At 33.9% G+C, this 15,616-nt stretch overlaps 5 protein-coding genes across 5 annotated transcripts in view; all 5 read left to right on the top strand.

Annotated features, from left to right (window-relative positions):
* The first annotated feature begins 1,313 nt into the window (after positions 1–1,313).
* On the top strand, positions 1,314–5,556 carry LOC106749154. Its single transcript, XM_014628315.1, has 8 exons — positions 1,314–1,459; positions 1,852–1,896; positions 2,043–2,224; positions 2,554–2,784; positions 2,864–2,974; positions 3,334–3,489; positions 4,816–4,946; positions 5,184–5,556. The coding sequence occupies exons 1-8, from the start codon at positions 1,351–1,353 to the stop codon at positions 5,554–5,556; spliced, it is 1,338 nt and encodes a 445-aa protein (XP_014483801.1). The 5' UTR covers positions 1,314–1,350.
* Positions 5,557–6,080: 524 nt separating this feature from the next.
* On the top strand, positions 6,081–7,389 carry LOC106749164 (odorant receptor 49b-like). Its single transcript, XM_014628326.1, has 3 exons — positions 6,081–6,137; positions 7,037–7,192; positions 7,339–7,389. Exons 1-3 carry the CDS (start codon positions 6,081–6,083, stop codon positions 7,387–7,389), a joined length of 264 nt encoding a protein of 87 aa, XP_014483812.1.
* Positions 7,390–8,789: 1,400 nt separating this feature from the next.
* The window catches only part of LOC106749162 (odorant receptor 4-like), a 15,909-nt gene continuing 9,082 nt past the window's right edge, over positions 8,790–15,616 (top strand). The window contains exons 1-3 of the mRNA XM_014628324.1: positions 8,790–8,829; positions 8,989–9,083; positions 11,510–11,665. Of these exons, the coding sequence (XP_014483810.1) occupies positions 11,555–11,665 (111 nt within the window). The 5' untranslated portion in view covers positions 8,790–8,829; positions 8,989–9,083; positions 11,510–11,554. The remainder of the gene's footprint in view (positions 8,830–8,988; positions 9,084–11,509; positions 11,666–15,616) is intronic.
* LOC106749155 lies at positions 8,827–10,627 on the top strand. The gene is made up of 3 exons (XM_014628316.1): positions 8,827–9,083; positions 9,363–9,651; positions 10,490–10,627. Exons 1-3 carry the CDS (start codon positions 8,827–8,829, stop codon positions 10,625–10,627), a joined length of 684 nt encoding a protein of 227 aa, XP_014483802.1.
* The window catches only part of LOC106749163 (odorant receptor 30a-like), a 2,303-nt gene continuing 1,164 nt past the window's right edge, over positions 14,478–15,616 (top strand). The window contains exon 1 of the mRNA XM_014628325.1: positions 14,478–14,534. Within this exon, the coding sequence (XP_014483811.1) occupies positions 14,478–14,534 (57 nt within the window). The remainder of the gene's footprint in view (positions 14,535–15,616) is intronic.

The raw sequence follows: 15,616 nt of genomic DNA on the forward strand, positions 1-15,616 counted from the left end.
CTTAGAGTAAATTACTCACTGATGCAGCGTATAATTCTTTATGGTACAAAATGTCGCCCAGTCAGGGAAAAAATATGTTACTCGTAATTATGAGGTCTCAGAAAAAATTGACCCTTACAGCAGGAGAAATGGCGGATTTATCGTTAGAAACCTTTACGAGTGTAAGCATTTGGATTTTTTTAAATCTTTTGATTATGTAATATATTGTATTTTTGTGAATTAATGACAGTGCATGTTAGAACATGAGTCATTTGCATACACATATCAATGCATCTCTTTGCGAATAATTTCTTTCATTTTATTGTAGATCATGAAAGCATCGGTTTCATACGTATCTGTCTTAAACGCGATGTATTGATACCAGTTGAAACTATAGTGCGCCGGGATCAGCACTGAATGGTGTAATTAACATATGACAATTTAGACCCAGTTATGATATTATATAATAATAGCATAACAAATTTTGATACTTAGAATAGATTTGTTAGAAGATTACAAGTTATAAAATATATGCTAATATTTCATACAATATAACACATATGTTTTTTTTTATTTTCTTATTGTATTTTATATAAAAATATTTTTACCTCTTAAAATATGAAAGCTTTATGCCATCTCCAAGGTATTTGCCGTTGAACCTTCTTCAGGGAAGTTGTGTTTTTTTTACATAAATTAAGTAGTCTTTATACTGCCTATACTCTCACCTAGATTTATAGGCATACAGTTTATTCGGACAATTTTTTTTTTGATACAGTATGAAATATGCGCCCTTAAGGACACTTTTTACCGTGATATTTATGAAAGTTATTTGCTATTATTCGCCATTCACCTTTAGTCCACGAAAGACACAATGTTCTCCTCTCGCTTGTTGCTTTCAAGAATCGTGACCTCGCGACTAATTCAGTTCTATTAGAATAATTAATGCGGGAATTACGATTATTCAACTGAAGCAACGTACGTTAAATATTCTTCTGTGCACGTATAAAACGCAAGGTTCACTTACTTTTTATTGTCGGTATCAAATTGTGGTTGAGGAAAATTTGTAGAGAGAAACTGACTCTCTCTCGAAGAAAGACATACGTTTAAGCTTTTTTCATTACACGGTCGGATTGCATTATTCAAACCATTCCGCGGAATTATAGGACATTAATACCGATAATGAACTATATCTCGACATACTGTCATATTACTTAATGTGCAATAACGATTGATGGATGGTCACCGGAGTGGGGACGTAGCACGTGGGGATGCACTTGGAGAAGCGGTCGGTGCTCTCGCAGTTTACACTTCACATCGTGTTGTGCATGTTTCGAGTTTAGTTTCCTCGCATCTTCTCGCTATCGTTGACAGATGGTAATTACGAGCACTATAAGTCCATCATTGGAGTATAGTCTTCGAATACTTGGCATATGGCCGGGCATGACAAACGTTGCCGTGAACCGGCTCTTTTACATGTCGAGTATGTTGATCATACAGTATTTTCAATATAATTACTTTTTCGCTCATTGCAAGTTCGACGAGATAGAGAATCTTATGGACAACTTACCGCAAACTTTAGATTACAGTTTGACGGTCATCAAGATGACGATACTTTGGAAAAATCGTCAGTAAGATACTATATCAAATAATATCATTTTTAGTTTTTCCGATTCGTGACCGCTTTTGAGAAACAAGACCAATGCAGAGTCCTATAATGTGTATATTATTCGTTTTCTGCCATCTTTATTAAAGAGTACCGTGACTTAATAATTATACGTTCTAAATGTTGTTCGATGAAAAGTATAATTTCGCGTGCAAATTACAACGGCACTACTCAAAATATCTCTATTTGATTAAAGAAACACATTACAGCGTGGTTCGTGAAATATTGGCCGCTATGGACACTGATTGGCGTGAGTGCGTAAACTTCGATCAGTATTTGCAAGTGATGATGGCGAAAGCCAGCATTTCGCATTTTTGCACGAATGCTATGCTGAGCTTGAACACAATTATCGGTGTACTCTATATACTGAGCGATTTCGNCATATTAAGTGATTCCGCAGTTGGTATCGTGCACCAGGTTGAAGGCAATAATAATACCTCACGACCATTTCCTATCAAGATAAAGTTTCCCTTCGAGGTCGAGCAATCGCCGATATACGAACTTCTCGTCGTCATCGTGTCTGTGCATGTGATGTTAAATATGTTCACAGTTACTATTGTGAATGTTCTGATCTTCACTCTGGTATGACTCGCAAAATTCTGTAATAAAGTGACTCACAAATCCGAAAAGTAATATAATATCATTGAAAATTTAATTTCATTTGTAATTTTACTTATTTTTGCACAAAGTGTGACAACAGTGATACTTGGATTTAAAAATATTACAACTTGTTCATCACGTAATTGTAAATTTTTCTAACTGAATAATCGATTATCTTTTTTCATATAAATGAATAATATTACATTCTGATTTCTCTTCCTCTTTTTCTTATTCTGAGGTATTCTGCAGAAAGCATTTTCTTCCTTAATTGTAATATTTGAACTCTTTGCAGAAATTTAAATATGTTTTAGGTACTTCACGCAAGCGGACAAATCGATATTGTATGTCAAGATTTACAAGCTACCTCTGGAAAAACACCTTATTATGGATCTTCCGTGAATACAATAAAAATTCTGATCGAAAGGCACAATAAAATTATCAAATTTTCCGGAAATCTCGACAAACTTTTTTCATCTATGGCTTTGATACAAGTGTTTTTGGATACCTTAGTCAACTCTTTCCTAGGATTTGTTGTCATGACAGTGAGTATTGCAGTGTCCGTATGAATATTCGATGATCAATATCGTAATTCATTCAATTTATCCGATCGTTTAATAATAGTCTTTTCATAATGACGCTGACGTCGGATTGATAAAACCCATATTTGCTTATATGGTCATAACGACGGAAATTTTTATTTTTTGCTTTGCTGGAGAATATCTTAGTCATAAGGTTGGTAAATATTTAAATATCTATAATTTTCTATGATTTTTTCAAATCGAAATTTGTAATTTGATAATTCATTATTAATTACAACAGGTTATTCGTTTAAAATAATTCTCTGTTGAAAACGTTTTTATAGCTTGCATATATATATATATATTTTTTTTTTTAAATAAGTAAAAATTGTTGTCTATATGATTGTTTTCTTAAAACTATACTATAATTATCATATAAGAAATTGTCACATATATAATTGTTTTCTATTGTATTACAAGTATTTTTTATGATATCTATAAATTTTAAACACTGTATACTAATTTTTTATTAAATATATCATTCTATTTAAATTTCTGTTGCTTCTTTCTTAGAGTAAATTACTCACTGATGCAGCGTATAATTCTTTATGGTACAACATGTCGCCCAGTCAGGGTAAAAATATGTTACTCGTAATTATGAGATCTCAGAAAAAATTGACCCTTACAGCAGGAGAAATGGTGGATTTATCGTTAGAAACCTTTACGAGTGTAAGCATTTGGATTTTTTTTGATCTTTTGATTATGTAATATATTATATATTTGTGAATTAATGACAGTGTATATTAGAACATGAGTCATTTGCATACACATATCAATGCATCTCTTTGCGAATAATTTCTTTCATTTTATTGTAGATCATGAAAGCATCGATTTCATACGTATCTGTCTTAAACGCGATGTATTGATACCAGTTGAAACTGTAGTGCGCCGGGATGAGCACCGAATGGTGTAATTAACATATGACAATTTAGACCCAGTTATGATATTATATAATAGTAGCATAACTAATTTTGATACCTAAAATGGGTTTGTTAGAAGATTTGCAAGTTATAAAATATATAAGCTTATATTTCATACTATATAATACATACGTTTTCTTTTGCTTTCTTGTTGTATTTTACATGAGAATATTTTTATCTGTAAAAATAAGATAGCTTCATGCCATATCCAAGGTTTTTGCCGTTGAACCTTCTCCGGGAAAGTTGTGTTTTTTTACATAAATTAAGTAGTCTTTACACTACTTATAGGCATACAGTTGATCCGGACTTTTTTTTACTTTTGATACAGTATGAAATGTGCACCTTAAGAACACTTTGTATCGTAATTTATGGAAATTATTCTCTATTATTCGCTATTCACCTTTAGTCCAGGAAAGACACAATGTTCTCCCCTCGCTTATTTCTTTCAAAAATCGTGGCCATGCGACTAATTTAGTTCCGTTCTCTTAGAATAAAAAATACAGAATTACGATCTCTGAACCGAGTCACTGTACATTAAATGGTCTTTGGTACTCATAGAGAACGTAAGGATCATGTGTTATTTGTCGTCGGTATCACATTATCGTGGGAAAATATTCTTGGAAACAAATTGTCTACCTCTCGAAGAAACATACGTGTAAATTTTTTTCAATGCATGGTCGGAAGACATTATTCAGAGCGTTGGTACACGAACAGATGGCATTATTCAGACATCTCCATAGAATTACCGTCCACGCCGATAATGAGCTGCATCTCGACTTACTGTAATATTGTCTAGCGCATAATAATGATTGATCGGTCACTGGAGTGGGGATACAGTACATGGGGATATACCTGGAGAATCGGTCAGCGCCCTCTCAGTTTATATTACACATGGTGCCGTGCATGATCCGACTATAGTCTCTTCGCGTTTCCTCGTTATCGTTGACGGATGATGATCATGAGCACTATAAGTCCGTCGCTGAAAAAAAGCCTACAGTTCCTTTGTATGTGGCCGGACATGACATACGCCGCTATTAAACGGTTCTTTTACATATCGAGCTTTTTGATTATGCAGTATTTTCAATATCATTATGTTTTCACGCACTTCAAGATCGACAATATACAGAATCTTGCAGACAGTTTGCCACCAACTTTAGATTACAGTTTGACGATCGTGAAAATGATAATGATTTGGAAAAATCGCCGGTAAGATCCTGTGTCAGGCAGCGCGATTTTTAGTTTTTCCGATCTGAGTCCGCTTTCGAGATGACTCAGAGTTCCCCAATGTGTATTATTCGTACCATTTGATCTTCGTTAAAAGGCAAAGTGACTTAATAATTGCACGGTCTAAATATTACTTGATGCAAGGAAGTACAATTTCGCGTGGAGGTGACAACGGCACTACACGAAATATCTCTATCCGATTAAAGTGATACATTGCAGCGTGGTTCGTGAAATACTGGCCGCTATGGACACTGATTGGCGCGAGTGTGTGAACTTCGATCAGTATTTGCAAGTGATGACAGCGAAAGCCAGCATTTCGCATTTTTGCTCGAACGCAATGCTGATTTTGTACACGGTTATCAGTGTACTCTATCTCTTGGGCGATTACGCGGTTGGTATCGTGCATCAGGCCGATAACGACAATGATACCTCACGACCGTTTCCCATCAAGATAATATTCCCCTTTGAGACTGAGCAATCGCCGAACTACGAACTTCTCGTCGTCATCTTGTTTCTGCATGTGATGTTAAATACGTTCACAGTTACTATCGTGAATGCATTGATTTTTACTCTAGTATGTCTCTACTCGTGAATGCATTGATTTTTACTCTAGTATGTCTCGCAAAATTCTATAATGAGGCAACTCACAACCCGAAAAGTAATATAATTTCACTGGAGATTTAGTGAATTTGTAATTTAACTTGCTTTCACACAGTCTGAATTCGGTGAAACCTAGATCTAAAAATATGATAAGTTACTCATCACAGGACCGAAAAGTTTTCTAACTGAATGTCGATCGTCATATTCACGTATATGGACCATATTATATTTGCTTTATTTACTTCTTTCGTTTTCTTTTTGTAGCCGAAATATTCTTCCGAAAGTATATTCTTCTTTAATCATAATGCTTGAATTCTTTACAGAAATGTAAGTATATTTTAGGTACTTCATGCAAGCGGACAAATCGATATTATATGTCAGGAGTTACAAACTACCTCTGAGAAAAAATCTTTTCACGGATCTTGTGGACAAACAATAAGAATATTGATCGAGAGGCATAATAAAGTCATCACATTTTCCGAGAATCTCGACAAACTTTTTTCCTTTATGGCTTTGATGCAAGTGTTTTGGGATACATTAGTTATGTGTTCCTTAGGATTTCTCGTTATGACAGTGAGTATTGCAATGCCTGTACGAATGCTCAATGAGCGATATCGTAAATTATCCGATCGTTTAATAAAACAGTCTATTCATAATGCCACTGGCGTCAGATTGGTGAAAACCATGTTTGCTTATGTGGGCGTAACAATGGAAATTTTTATATTTTGCTTTGCTGGAGAATATCTTAGTCATAAGGTTAGTGAATATCTAAATATATATTTAATGGACCATTTAACAATTACGGCATACGAGAGGACAGGGGCACTATAAGCTTGCGAGACAGTTGCGAAGGCGGGAGGGGGAGGAGGGGGATAAAATCCATGCAGCGTCACATTAGATGGCATAACTTGTAAATATGGATATGAGTAGTTATTCACTTTATATTTCGAAACTTTAAGCTTTCGCGACTTAGATAAACATTCGATGTAGCTTCCGAGTTGGCGTCGCGTCTTTCGAGGATTTGTATCCAACGTTTCGTGAACATTTCAATTTACTTTTTTAGAATGAGAATCGACCTAAAATAATTTAAAAATACCAAAATTAGCGTAATATATTTGTCGAATAGCTCTTAAATATATATTTTTTGTATATGTTATATATGATTTTTTCGTGCAATTTAAATTTTATAATTTACTATTAACCATCGCTGGTTGTTCGTTAAACACTATTCTATATTACAAACGATTTTACAATATATTATTTGAATATATAGATATATTTTTAAAGTGAAAATTCTTGTTTACTTAATTGTATTCTTGTATTATAATTATCATGTAAGAAATTGTCATATATATAGCTACTTCCTATTATATTGTATTCAGACATTTTTTATAATATAAATTACAAATATTGTACGCAATTTTTTTATTAAATATATTATTCCATTTAAATTTCTGTTGCGTTGTTTTTAGAGTAAATTACTCGCCGATGCAGCTTACAGTTCTTTATGGTACAACATGTCCCTCAGTCAAAGTAAAAATATATTATTCGTAATTATGAGATCTCAGAGAAAACTGACTCTCACAGCGGGAAGGATGGCTAATTTATCATTAGAAACTTTTACGACTGTAAGCTTGCAGATTTTTCTTGATCTTTGGTTATCTAATATATTATATTTTTACTAATTAATGACAGTGCATATTAGAAAATGAATCATTTGCATATATATTAATGCATCTCTTTGCGAATAATAATTTATTTCATTTTATTATAGATCATGAAAGCGTCAGTGTCATATGTGTCTGTCTTCAATGCAATGTATTAATATCACTTGAAACTATAATATATTAAGATCAGCAATGAATGGCGTGATTAACACAAATGAGAATTTAGACACAGTTATGAATGATTTTATATAATATATAGCGTAATAATCCTAGAATAAATGTGATAGAACCTTTTCATGTTCCAAAATTTAGGCTCATATTTGATACAAAATAAGACATACATCTTTTTGTTTTTTTGTCATATTGTAATGAAAATATTTGTGTCTAAAAAAATAAAATAGCTTCATACCATGTCTAAGGGATCTGCTATTGAAACTTCTCCGAGGAGTCGGTGCATCTCTATGATATCTGTGAAGATTAGGTAATATAGAATTTTAAATATTATAAACTAGAATTTTAAATATATATAAAGTTTGCTATTTGTTTCTGCATTGGATGCACTAGTTCAAAAACTGCGAGTTCTGATATTCACTGCCAATATTGTGAAGCTGTAGTAAACATAACATAAATTAATAATTGGATAACAAATTTCGGTAGATACTAGATATAATCGATCCATAGATTATATCAAAAACCATATTTAATACACAACAAGAAATTCCCCTTTGTTGCTATGTTGTTATATTGTACAATAACATATTTTATCCGAAATAAAATGATATCACCCACTACGTTCAAGTCATTTGTCGTTGGACCTACTCCGAAAAGATTGTACATCTCAATATAAATTAATTAGCATTTTTACGCTACCTACCCTTCTGTCTAAATTTCTACATATATCTAGTCGATTTGGAATTTTTATCTTTGATGTAGTTTCAAATGTATACCGTTGAAAACGCATTTCACGTATTTCATCTTTTGATGCATCCTTGAGAACACATCATAACACAGCATTTATGAAAATTATTCGCCGTTATTAGCTATTCGTTTTTAGTCCAAGCGAGACACAATATTATCCCTTCGTTTATTTCTACAAGACTCATGGTCACGCATGTAAATCAGTTCCGGTTCGTTAAAATCATAAATATGGAATTACCATAGCTGAACCAAGTTACTGTACATAAAATGGTAATTTGATACACGTGGAAAATGCGATAATAATGCATTTTTTGTCGAAGGCATTAAATTATCTTGGAAGGAAATTCGCTGAAAAGAAACGTCCACCTTTTACGGGGCATACGTGTAACTTTTTTCACAGCGTAGTCAGACGGTATTATTCACAGACTCGATCAGGTCAGCAAGGTCAGATGATATTATTCAGAGCAGTTGACAGAAGGACGTTCGTGCTGATAATGAGCTACATCTCGACTTACCGTTATACTTTGCAACTCATGATGACGATTGATTGGTGGAGTGAGGAGAGGGGATGCAGTACTCTTGGAGAATCGGCCGGTGCTCTTTCAGTTTATATTATACATCGTGCCGTGCATAATCTGGCTTTACTTGCCTTTGCGTCTTCTCGCTATCGTTGACCAATGGTAATCACAAACAGTATAAGTCCGTCTTTAAAATATGGACTTCAATTCCTTGTCATGTGGCCGGACATGGCATACGCCACAGTTAAACGGTTCCTTTACCTAACGATCTTTCTGATTATGCAGTATTTTCAATATCACTATGTTTTTACGCACTTCAAGATCGACGAGATACAGAATTTCGTAGACAGTTTACCATCAACTTTAGCTTACAGTTTGACGATCGTGAAGATGATAATGATTTGGAAAAATTGTCGGTAAGTTCATATATCAAACAACGAGATTTTCAGGTTTTCCGATCACGTCCTCTTTCGAGAAAAGAGACTGCCGCCGAGTCACTGAATACTACATACTAATATTATTAAATATACTATTTATGTTCCTTGATCTTCGTTAAAGAGCAATATGACTTAATAATGGCACAATCTAAATATTATTTAATACAAGAAAATGTAATTTGGCGTGAATGTGACAAGACACATGTGGCAACGATATTATACGAAGAAGCTATATCCGAATAAAACGTAACATTACAGCGTGATTCGCGAAATACTGGCTGCTATAGACACTGATTGGTGCGAATGCGTAAACGTCAATCGGTATTTACAAGCGATGACGTCGAAAGCCAGCATTTCGCATTTTTGCTCGAATGCTATGCTAGGCTTCAACACGATCGCTGCTGTAATTTACATCCTGGGCGATTACGCGCTTAGTATCGTGCATAACGACAAGAGTGACAATGATACTACACGGCCGTTTCCCATCAAGCTAACTTTTCCTTTTGAGGCCGAGCAATCACCGATCTATGAGCTGTTGGTTGTCGCAGTATTTCTGCATATAATGTTAAACATGTACATCCTAACTATTGTAAACGCGCTAATTTTTACTCTGGTACATTTTACAATGTTCTATAATAATAGGTCGAATCATTCACGAAAATTATCGATGCGTGTTATATAATATTACTTCACTTGCGTTTTAAAAATAATCTGGTTGGCAAAAGTTCTTAAATCAAGTGTGGCGTAGTAAAAAAATGGATCTGAAAATATAAAATTTACACTACACCCGTTCACTAATTTTTATAATTTAACAACTGAATTTTATATTTGAACATGTAGACATTATCACATTTATTAAAAAGCTTTATCTTCTTAAAAACTATAAAAATATGAAAAGATTATTGATGTCCTATTGAAAATAACAATTGTTCAATAGAATAGCAGTAATTTTTCTTATGCTTGTAAATTTTTTCTGCACAGAACTTTTCTTTAAACGGAGATATTCTTCAGCACATATTTTTTTATTCAAATATATTACTTAAAATATATGTAAAAACTTCAGGTTATTTTAGGTATTTCATGCAAGTGGACAAATCGATATTATATGTGGGGAGTTCAAAACTATGTCTGAGGAAATACTATATTACAGAAAATCTAAGCGTTTAATAAGCACGCTGGTCGATAGGCACAATAAAATCATAGTGTTATCCAAAAACCTTGACAAATTAATTTCCTTTATGGCTTTGGTGCAAGTGTTTTGCAATGTGTTTACCATATGTAGCGTGGGAGTTCTTATTATGATAGTCAGTATTGCAGTGCCCGTGTTAATATTTTGTGATTGATATTGTAATTCATTTAATTTATCTGATGATTTAATGATACAGTCTATTCATAATGCATCTGTCGTCGGAGTATTGAGAGGGATAGTAATATACATCCCCATAATGCTGGAAATATTCATCCTTTGCTTCGCTGGAGAATATCTTAGTTTAAAGGTTAATATATTAGAATTAGAAATATAAATATAATAAATTCTTATATATGTATGCTTTTTTCAAGCAATTTGATTTGGTAATAAATTATTAAATACAACATGTCGTATAATAAAATTATCAGTTAACACGTTGAGTGGCGCGTCAATTTCACGTGTCATTCCTTTTACGACACGTGGGCCACGAATGGCCTTCGTTATCGCACGTTATTATAAAACATATAATGTATCTGACTACAAAATCATTATTATGTAGTCATTATTATGTAGTCAGTTTCATTATTATGAAACGAAAGAGTACTTTAAGATATATCTTATAATATTTGTAAGTTTACAAAAATCATTATTATGAAGTGGAGTAAGTAAAATAAATATATACCATGCGGTCGGAACGAAAAATCCTACATGTGTCACCGATGGCCACGTGTTACTCAATGTGGCACCCAATGTGTTAAAAACGTTTACATACATATTTGAAAACTTGATCAGCCACAGAAAGATGCACAACACCATATTTTTGATCAGTTTCGCAACGCATCTCATATTCAATATTACAGGAAAATGTATTTTCTCCGACAAATATTTGAAAAAAATTATTAATAATAAATTCTTCTATTGATGCATTGGGAAATATTATATATAAAAAAATGTTGCGTAGCCATACATTCATCCTAATATGAATGTAAGTTTGTTTATTTGCTTACATATTTTATTCTACTTGTAATTATCATGCAAGAAATGTAACAAATACACACACCATACAGAGATATATTTCTTATGATATTATGCATATTTGATAAGCATAATATACTTTTAACGATTAGGCACTCTTTCTAATTTATCTAATGAAGCAGGATATCATTTTATTTTAATCTCTGTTATATTACATATTTATATTTTTTTTATATTTCAGGGCAAATTGCTGGGCAATGCAGCGTACGAATCTTTGTGGTACAACATGTCGTCTAAGAATAGTAAAAATATATTATTAGTGATTATGAGATCCCAGAAACAATTAAAACTTTCGGCGGGAGGGATGGGAGATTTATCATTAGAAGCGTTTGCGAGTGTAAGTTTCTGAATTTTTTTATCAGTAAGGTAAAAGTATTAATGCCCGAAAAAGTACCTTGACATTCTCATTATTTTGGTGTTTAATTACATATATTTAAGATTTCAACCTAAAACATACGTATATATTAAATATGTATACATTCATGGTCAAAAGTTTAGATATTCGTTGTTAAGAACCAAAATAACAGGAATGTCCAAGTTAAAGTACAAGTCTGGATATTCGTACTTTTACCTTAATTGTTTAATAATTTGTAAGTTTTTAAACTACTTAATTACTGCGCTTGTTATAAATACCAGATTACCTATACATATATATGCACTTGTTTATGAATAATTTATTTTACTTCATTCTAGATCTTGAAAGTATCGGCGTCATACATATCCGTCTTAAATGCGATGTATTGATTTTATTTAAAACTGTAGCATACCAAGTATTAATACTCAATAGCGTTATTTGAAAAATAACAAGTTAGGAACTGTTATAAACGATCACATATAACAACAGCTTAACAAATTTTGTTATCGAATATGGAAACTTTTCGGATACTCGCTATTTGTAAAATTCAGGTTAATATTTAATAAGATACGAGAAATCCCTTTTTGTTATTTCCATGTTATGTACATTAAAATAATTAAAATAATTCCTTAGAAAACAACAACGTGGCTTCATATCGTATTAAAGATATTTCTTCTTGAACTTTTTCCTGGAAGTTTGTACATCTTCACACATGTATTAAATTTCATCTTTCCAATTCCTATTTTTCTTATAGATTTCTGAGTATACCTGGTCGATAATTAATTTTTTTACCTTTGATTCAAATGTGCACCCATGAAAACGCAGCAATTGTAAAAATCATTAGCCATTATTAGCTATCCGCCCTCAAGTCAAGGGAGACATAATATTCTCTCCTCGTCCGTTTTTTCAAGATTCAAGATTTCGCATGTAATTTAGTTCCCGTCCGTTAGAATAATAAATGTGGAAACCACCGTTGATCCAAGAGTCTTTAGTTTCCTCGCATCTCTTCGTTATCGTACATTCGGCACACATAGAAAACGCAACGATTATTCATTTTTTGTCGAAGTTATTACATTGTCGTGGAGGAAAATTCCCGGATAAATTTATCCATTTTCCGAAGAGACATACGAGTAACTTTTTTATGCGTTGTCAGAAAGCATTACGTAGAGCGTCGATGTACGATCAGATGACATGATTCACAACAGCCGACAAAGTTATGGGACGTCCGTGCTGATAATAAGTTGTATTCGACTTAATGTTATACTACACGATGTACAATAACAATTGATTGATGGGAATCAGAGTGGGGATATAGCACGTGGGGATGCACTTGGAGCATCGGTGCGCTCTCAGTTTATATTACACATCGCGCCGTGCGTGCTTCGTCTTTAGTTTCCTCGCGTCTCTTCGCTATCGTTGACAAATGGTAATCACGAGCACTATAAGCCCATCATTGAAATATGGCCTTCGATTTCTCGGTATTTGGCCGAATATGGCACACGCCGCCGTTAACCGGATTCTTTATATGTCGAGTATGCTGATCATGCAGTATTTTCAATATCATTACGTTTTTGAGCATTGCAAATTCGATGATATGGAGAATCTTATGGACAACTTGCCGATAACTTTAGATTACAGTTTGTCGATCATCAAAATGACGATGCTTTGGAAAAATCGTCGGTAAGGTTCTGCGTCAGGAAACGTGGTTTTTGGATTTTTCGATCCGCGACCGCTCCCAAGAATCGAGCCCGCCGCTCCCACACTGTGTATTATATATTATTAGTTCCCCTTGACCTTCGTCAAAGAGCAATGTGACTCAATAATTACACGATCTTAATATTGCTTGATATGAGGCAGCATATTTTGTGGATGTGATAGCGACACCACACGAAGAATCTCTATCTGATAAGTGTCATATTGCAGCGTGGTTCGCGAAATACTAGCTACTATGGATACTGATTGGCGTGAGTGTGTGAATGTCGATCGGTATTTACAAATGATGACGGCCAAAGCCAGCATTTCGCATTTTTGCGTAAATACTATGTTGAGAGTTTACACGAGCATTGCTGTGCTCTATCTCTTAGGTGATTACGCGGTTGGTATTGTGCATCAGGCAGGAGGTGACAATGATACCTTACGACCGTTTCCCATCAAGATAACGTTACCCTTTGAGGCCAAGCAATCGCCAGTATATGAGCTGTTGGTTGTAATCTTATTTCTGCATGTCATGTTAAACATGTACACGTTTACTATTGTGAACGCGCTAATTTTCACTCTGGTACATCTTACAGTATTCTATAAGAATTCAGTTCGTAATTAAATTAAAATCGAAAATTATCGATGCGGTTTAAATAACGTTTCTTAATCCGCATTTTAAACATGATCTGCGAAAGTTGCTTTTATATCAATCCTGACATTAGTAAAAAATAGACATGAAGATATAAAATTTGTACTTCTGTCCGAGATAATATTTATAATTTAATAACAAATTAATATTCGATCATGTGAACAATATTTCATTATATTCTTTTTTCTTTTTTAGTCGAAAATATTCTCGAACACGTATTTTATTATTCAAACACAATGCTTAAAATCTTTGCAGAAACTTTAGTTATTTTAGGTATTTCATGCAAGTGGACAAATTGATATCATAAGTGAAGAGTTCAAGACCATATCTGAAAGAATATCCTATTGCGAATGTTCCGAGTATTCAATAGGATTATTGATCGAACGGCACAATAAAGTTATATCGTTTTCCAAGAATCTCGACAAACTTTTTTGCTTTACGGCTTTGATGCAAGTGTTTTTAAATACATTGGTTATCTGTTGCCTAGGATTTCTCGTCATGATAGTGAGTATTGCAGTGCCCGTAAGAATGCTGAATGATTTACATTGTAATTCATTCAGTTTATACGGCCTTTTAACGGAACAGTCTCTTCATAATAAACCTGGTCTTGGCTTCGTGAAAATCATGTTTGCTTACATGGGTATAGTAGCAGAAATATTTATCTTTTGCTTCGCTGGAGAATATCTTAATTTTAAGGTTAGTAAATCGTAAGTTCGGAGATATATATAGCTTAAAACAATTCTTAGTTAAAATTTACATTTTAAAATTAATATGAGCTTGTTTAATCATATTTATTTTTTTACTATACGAGGTCTGTTCAAAAAATTTCGCGAATTTTGTTTTTTCAAAAATTATTTATTTATTCATGAATATCTATTTTGTCTCCTCCAAAGTAATCCCCATCAGATATTATACACTTGTGCCAACGTTTTTTCCAATCCTCGAAGCACTTCAAAAAATCATTTTTTGTGATCTTGTTCATCTCCTCCTTCGATGCCGTCTTTATCTCCTCAATTGTAGCGTAGCGTCGTCCTTTCATGTGCTTCAATTTCGGGAACAAGAAAAAATCACAGGGGGCCAGGTCTAGGGAATACGGTGGCTGTGGCATCATTAGTGTGTTGTTTTTGGCCAAAAATTCACGCATAAGCAACGATGTGTGAGCAGGGGCGCTATCATGGTGCAAAAGCCAATTTTTATCCTTCCACAAATCCGGGCGTTTCTGGCGGATTGCTTCGCGCAAATTGCGCATAACTTGCAGGTAATATTCCTTATTGGCCGTTCTACCCTGTGGCAAGAACTCATGATGCACGCCCCTGCAATCGAAGAAAACTGTAAGCAAAACCTTCACATTCGACCGAACTTGGCGCGCTTTTTTCGGTCTTGGCTCGTGCGGCAGCTTCCATTGGGATGATTGAGCTTTGGTTTCCACGTCATAACCATAAACCCATGATTCGTCACCAGTTATGACTCTCTGGAGCAAATTTGGATCGTTGCGGACAGAGTCCAACAGCTCCCTAGCAATGTTAATGCGATGCTGTTTTTGGTCGAAATTGAGCAATTTTGGTACGAATTTCGCGGCGACCCGT

The sequence above is a fragment of the Dinoponera quadriceps genome, unplaced genomic scaffold (genome assembly GCF_001313825.1).
Source record: "Dinoponera quadriceps isolate SergipeBrazil2010 unplaced genomic scaffold, ASM131382v1 scaffold3514, whole genome shotgun sequence".
Classification (NCBI taxonomy): domain Eukaryota; kingdom Metazoa; phylum Arthropoda; class Insecta; order Hymenoptera; family Formicidae; genus Dinoponera; species Dinoponera quadriceps.

Bases quoted from the DNA above. Each gene is read 5' to 3' on its own strand.
- LOC106749154 (XM_014628315.1), top strand. From the start codon at position 1,351: ATGGTAATTACGAGCACTATAAGTCCATCATTGGAGTATAGTCTTCGA. The intron at 2,225-2,553 runs GTATGACTCGCA...AATATGTTTTAG, and splicing joins ATGTTCTGATCTTCACTCTG to GTACTTCACGCAAGCGGACA. The intron at 3,490-4,815 runs GTAAGCATTTGG...TTGATTATGCAG, and splicing joins CGTTAGAAACCTTTACGAGT to TATTTTCAATATCATTATGT.
- LOC106749155 (XM_014628316.1), top strand. From the start codon at position 8,827: ATGGTAATCACAAACAGTATAAGTCCGTCTTTAAAATATGGACTTCAA. The intron at 9,084-9,362 runs GTAAGTTCATAT...GTAACATTACAG, and splicing joins ATGATTTGGAAAAATTGTCG to CGTGATTCGCGAAATACTGG. The intron at 9,652-10,489 runs GTATTTCTGCAT...TTAATGATACAG, and splicing joins ATGAGCTGTTGGTTGTCGCA to TCTATTCATAATGCATCTGT.
- LOC106749164 (XM_014628326.1), top strand. From the start codon at position 6,081: ATGCAAGTGTTTTGGGATACATTAGTTATGTGTTCCTTAGGATTTCTC. The intron at 6,138-7,036 runs GTGAGTATTGCA...CGTTGTTTTTAG, and splicing joins TAGGATTTCTCGTTATGACA to AGTAAATTACTCGCCGATGC. The intron at 7,193-7,338 runs GTAAGCTTGCAG...ATTTTATTATAG, and splicing joins CATTAGAAACTTTTACGACT to ATCATGAAAGCGTCAGTGTC.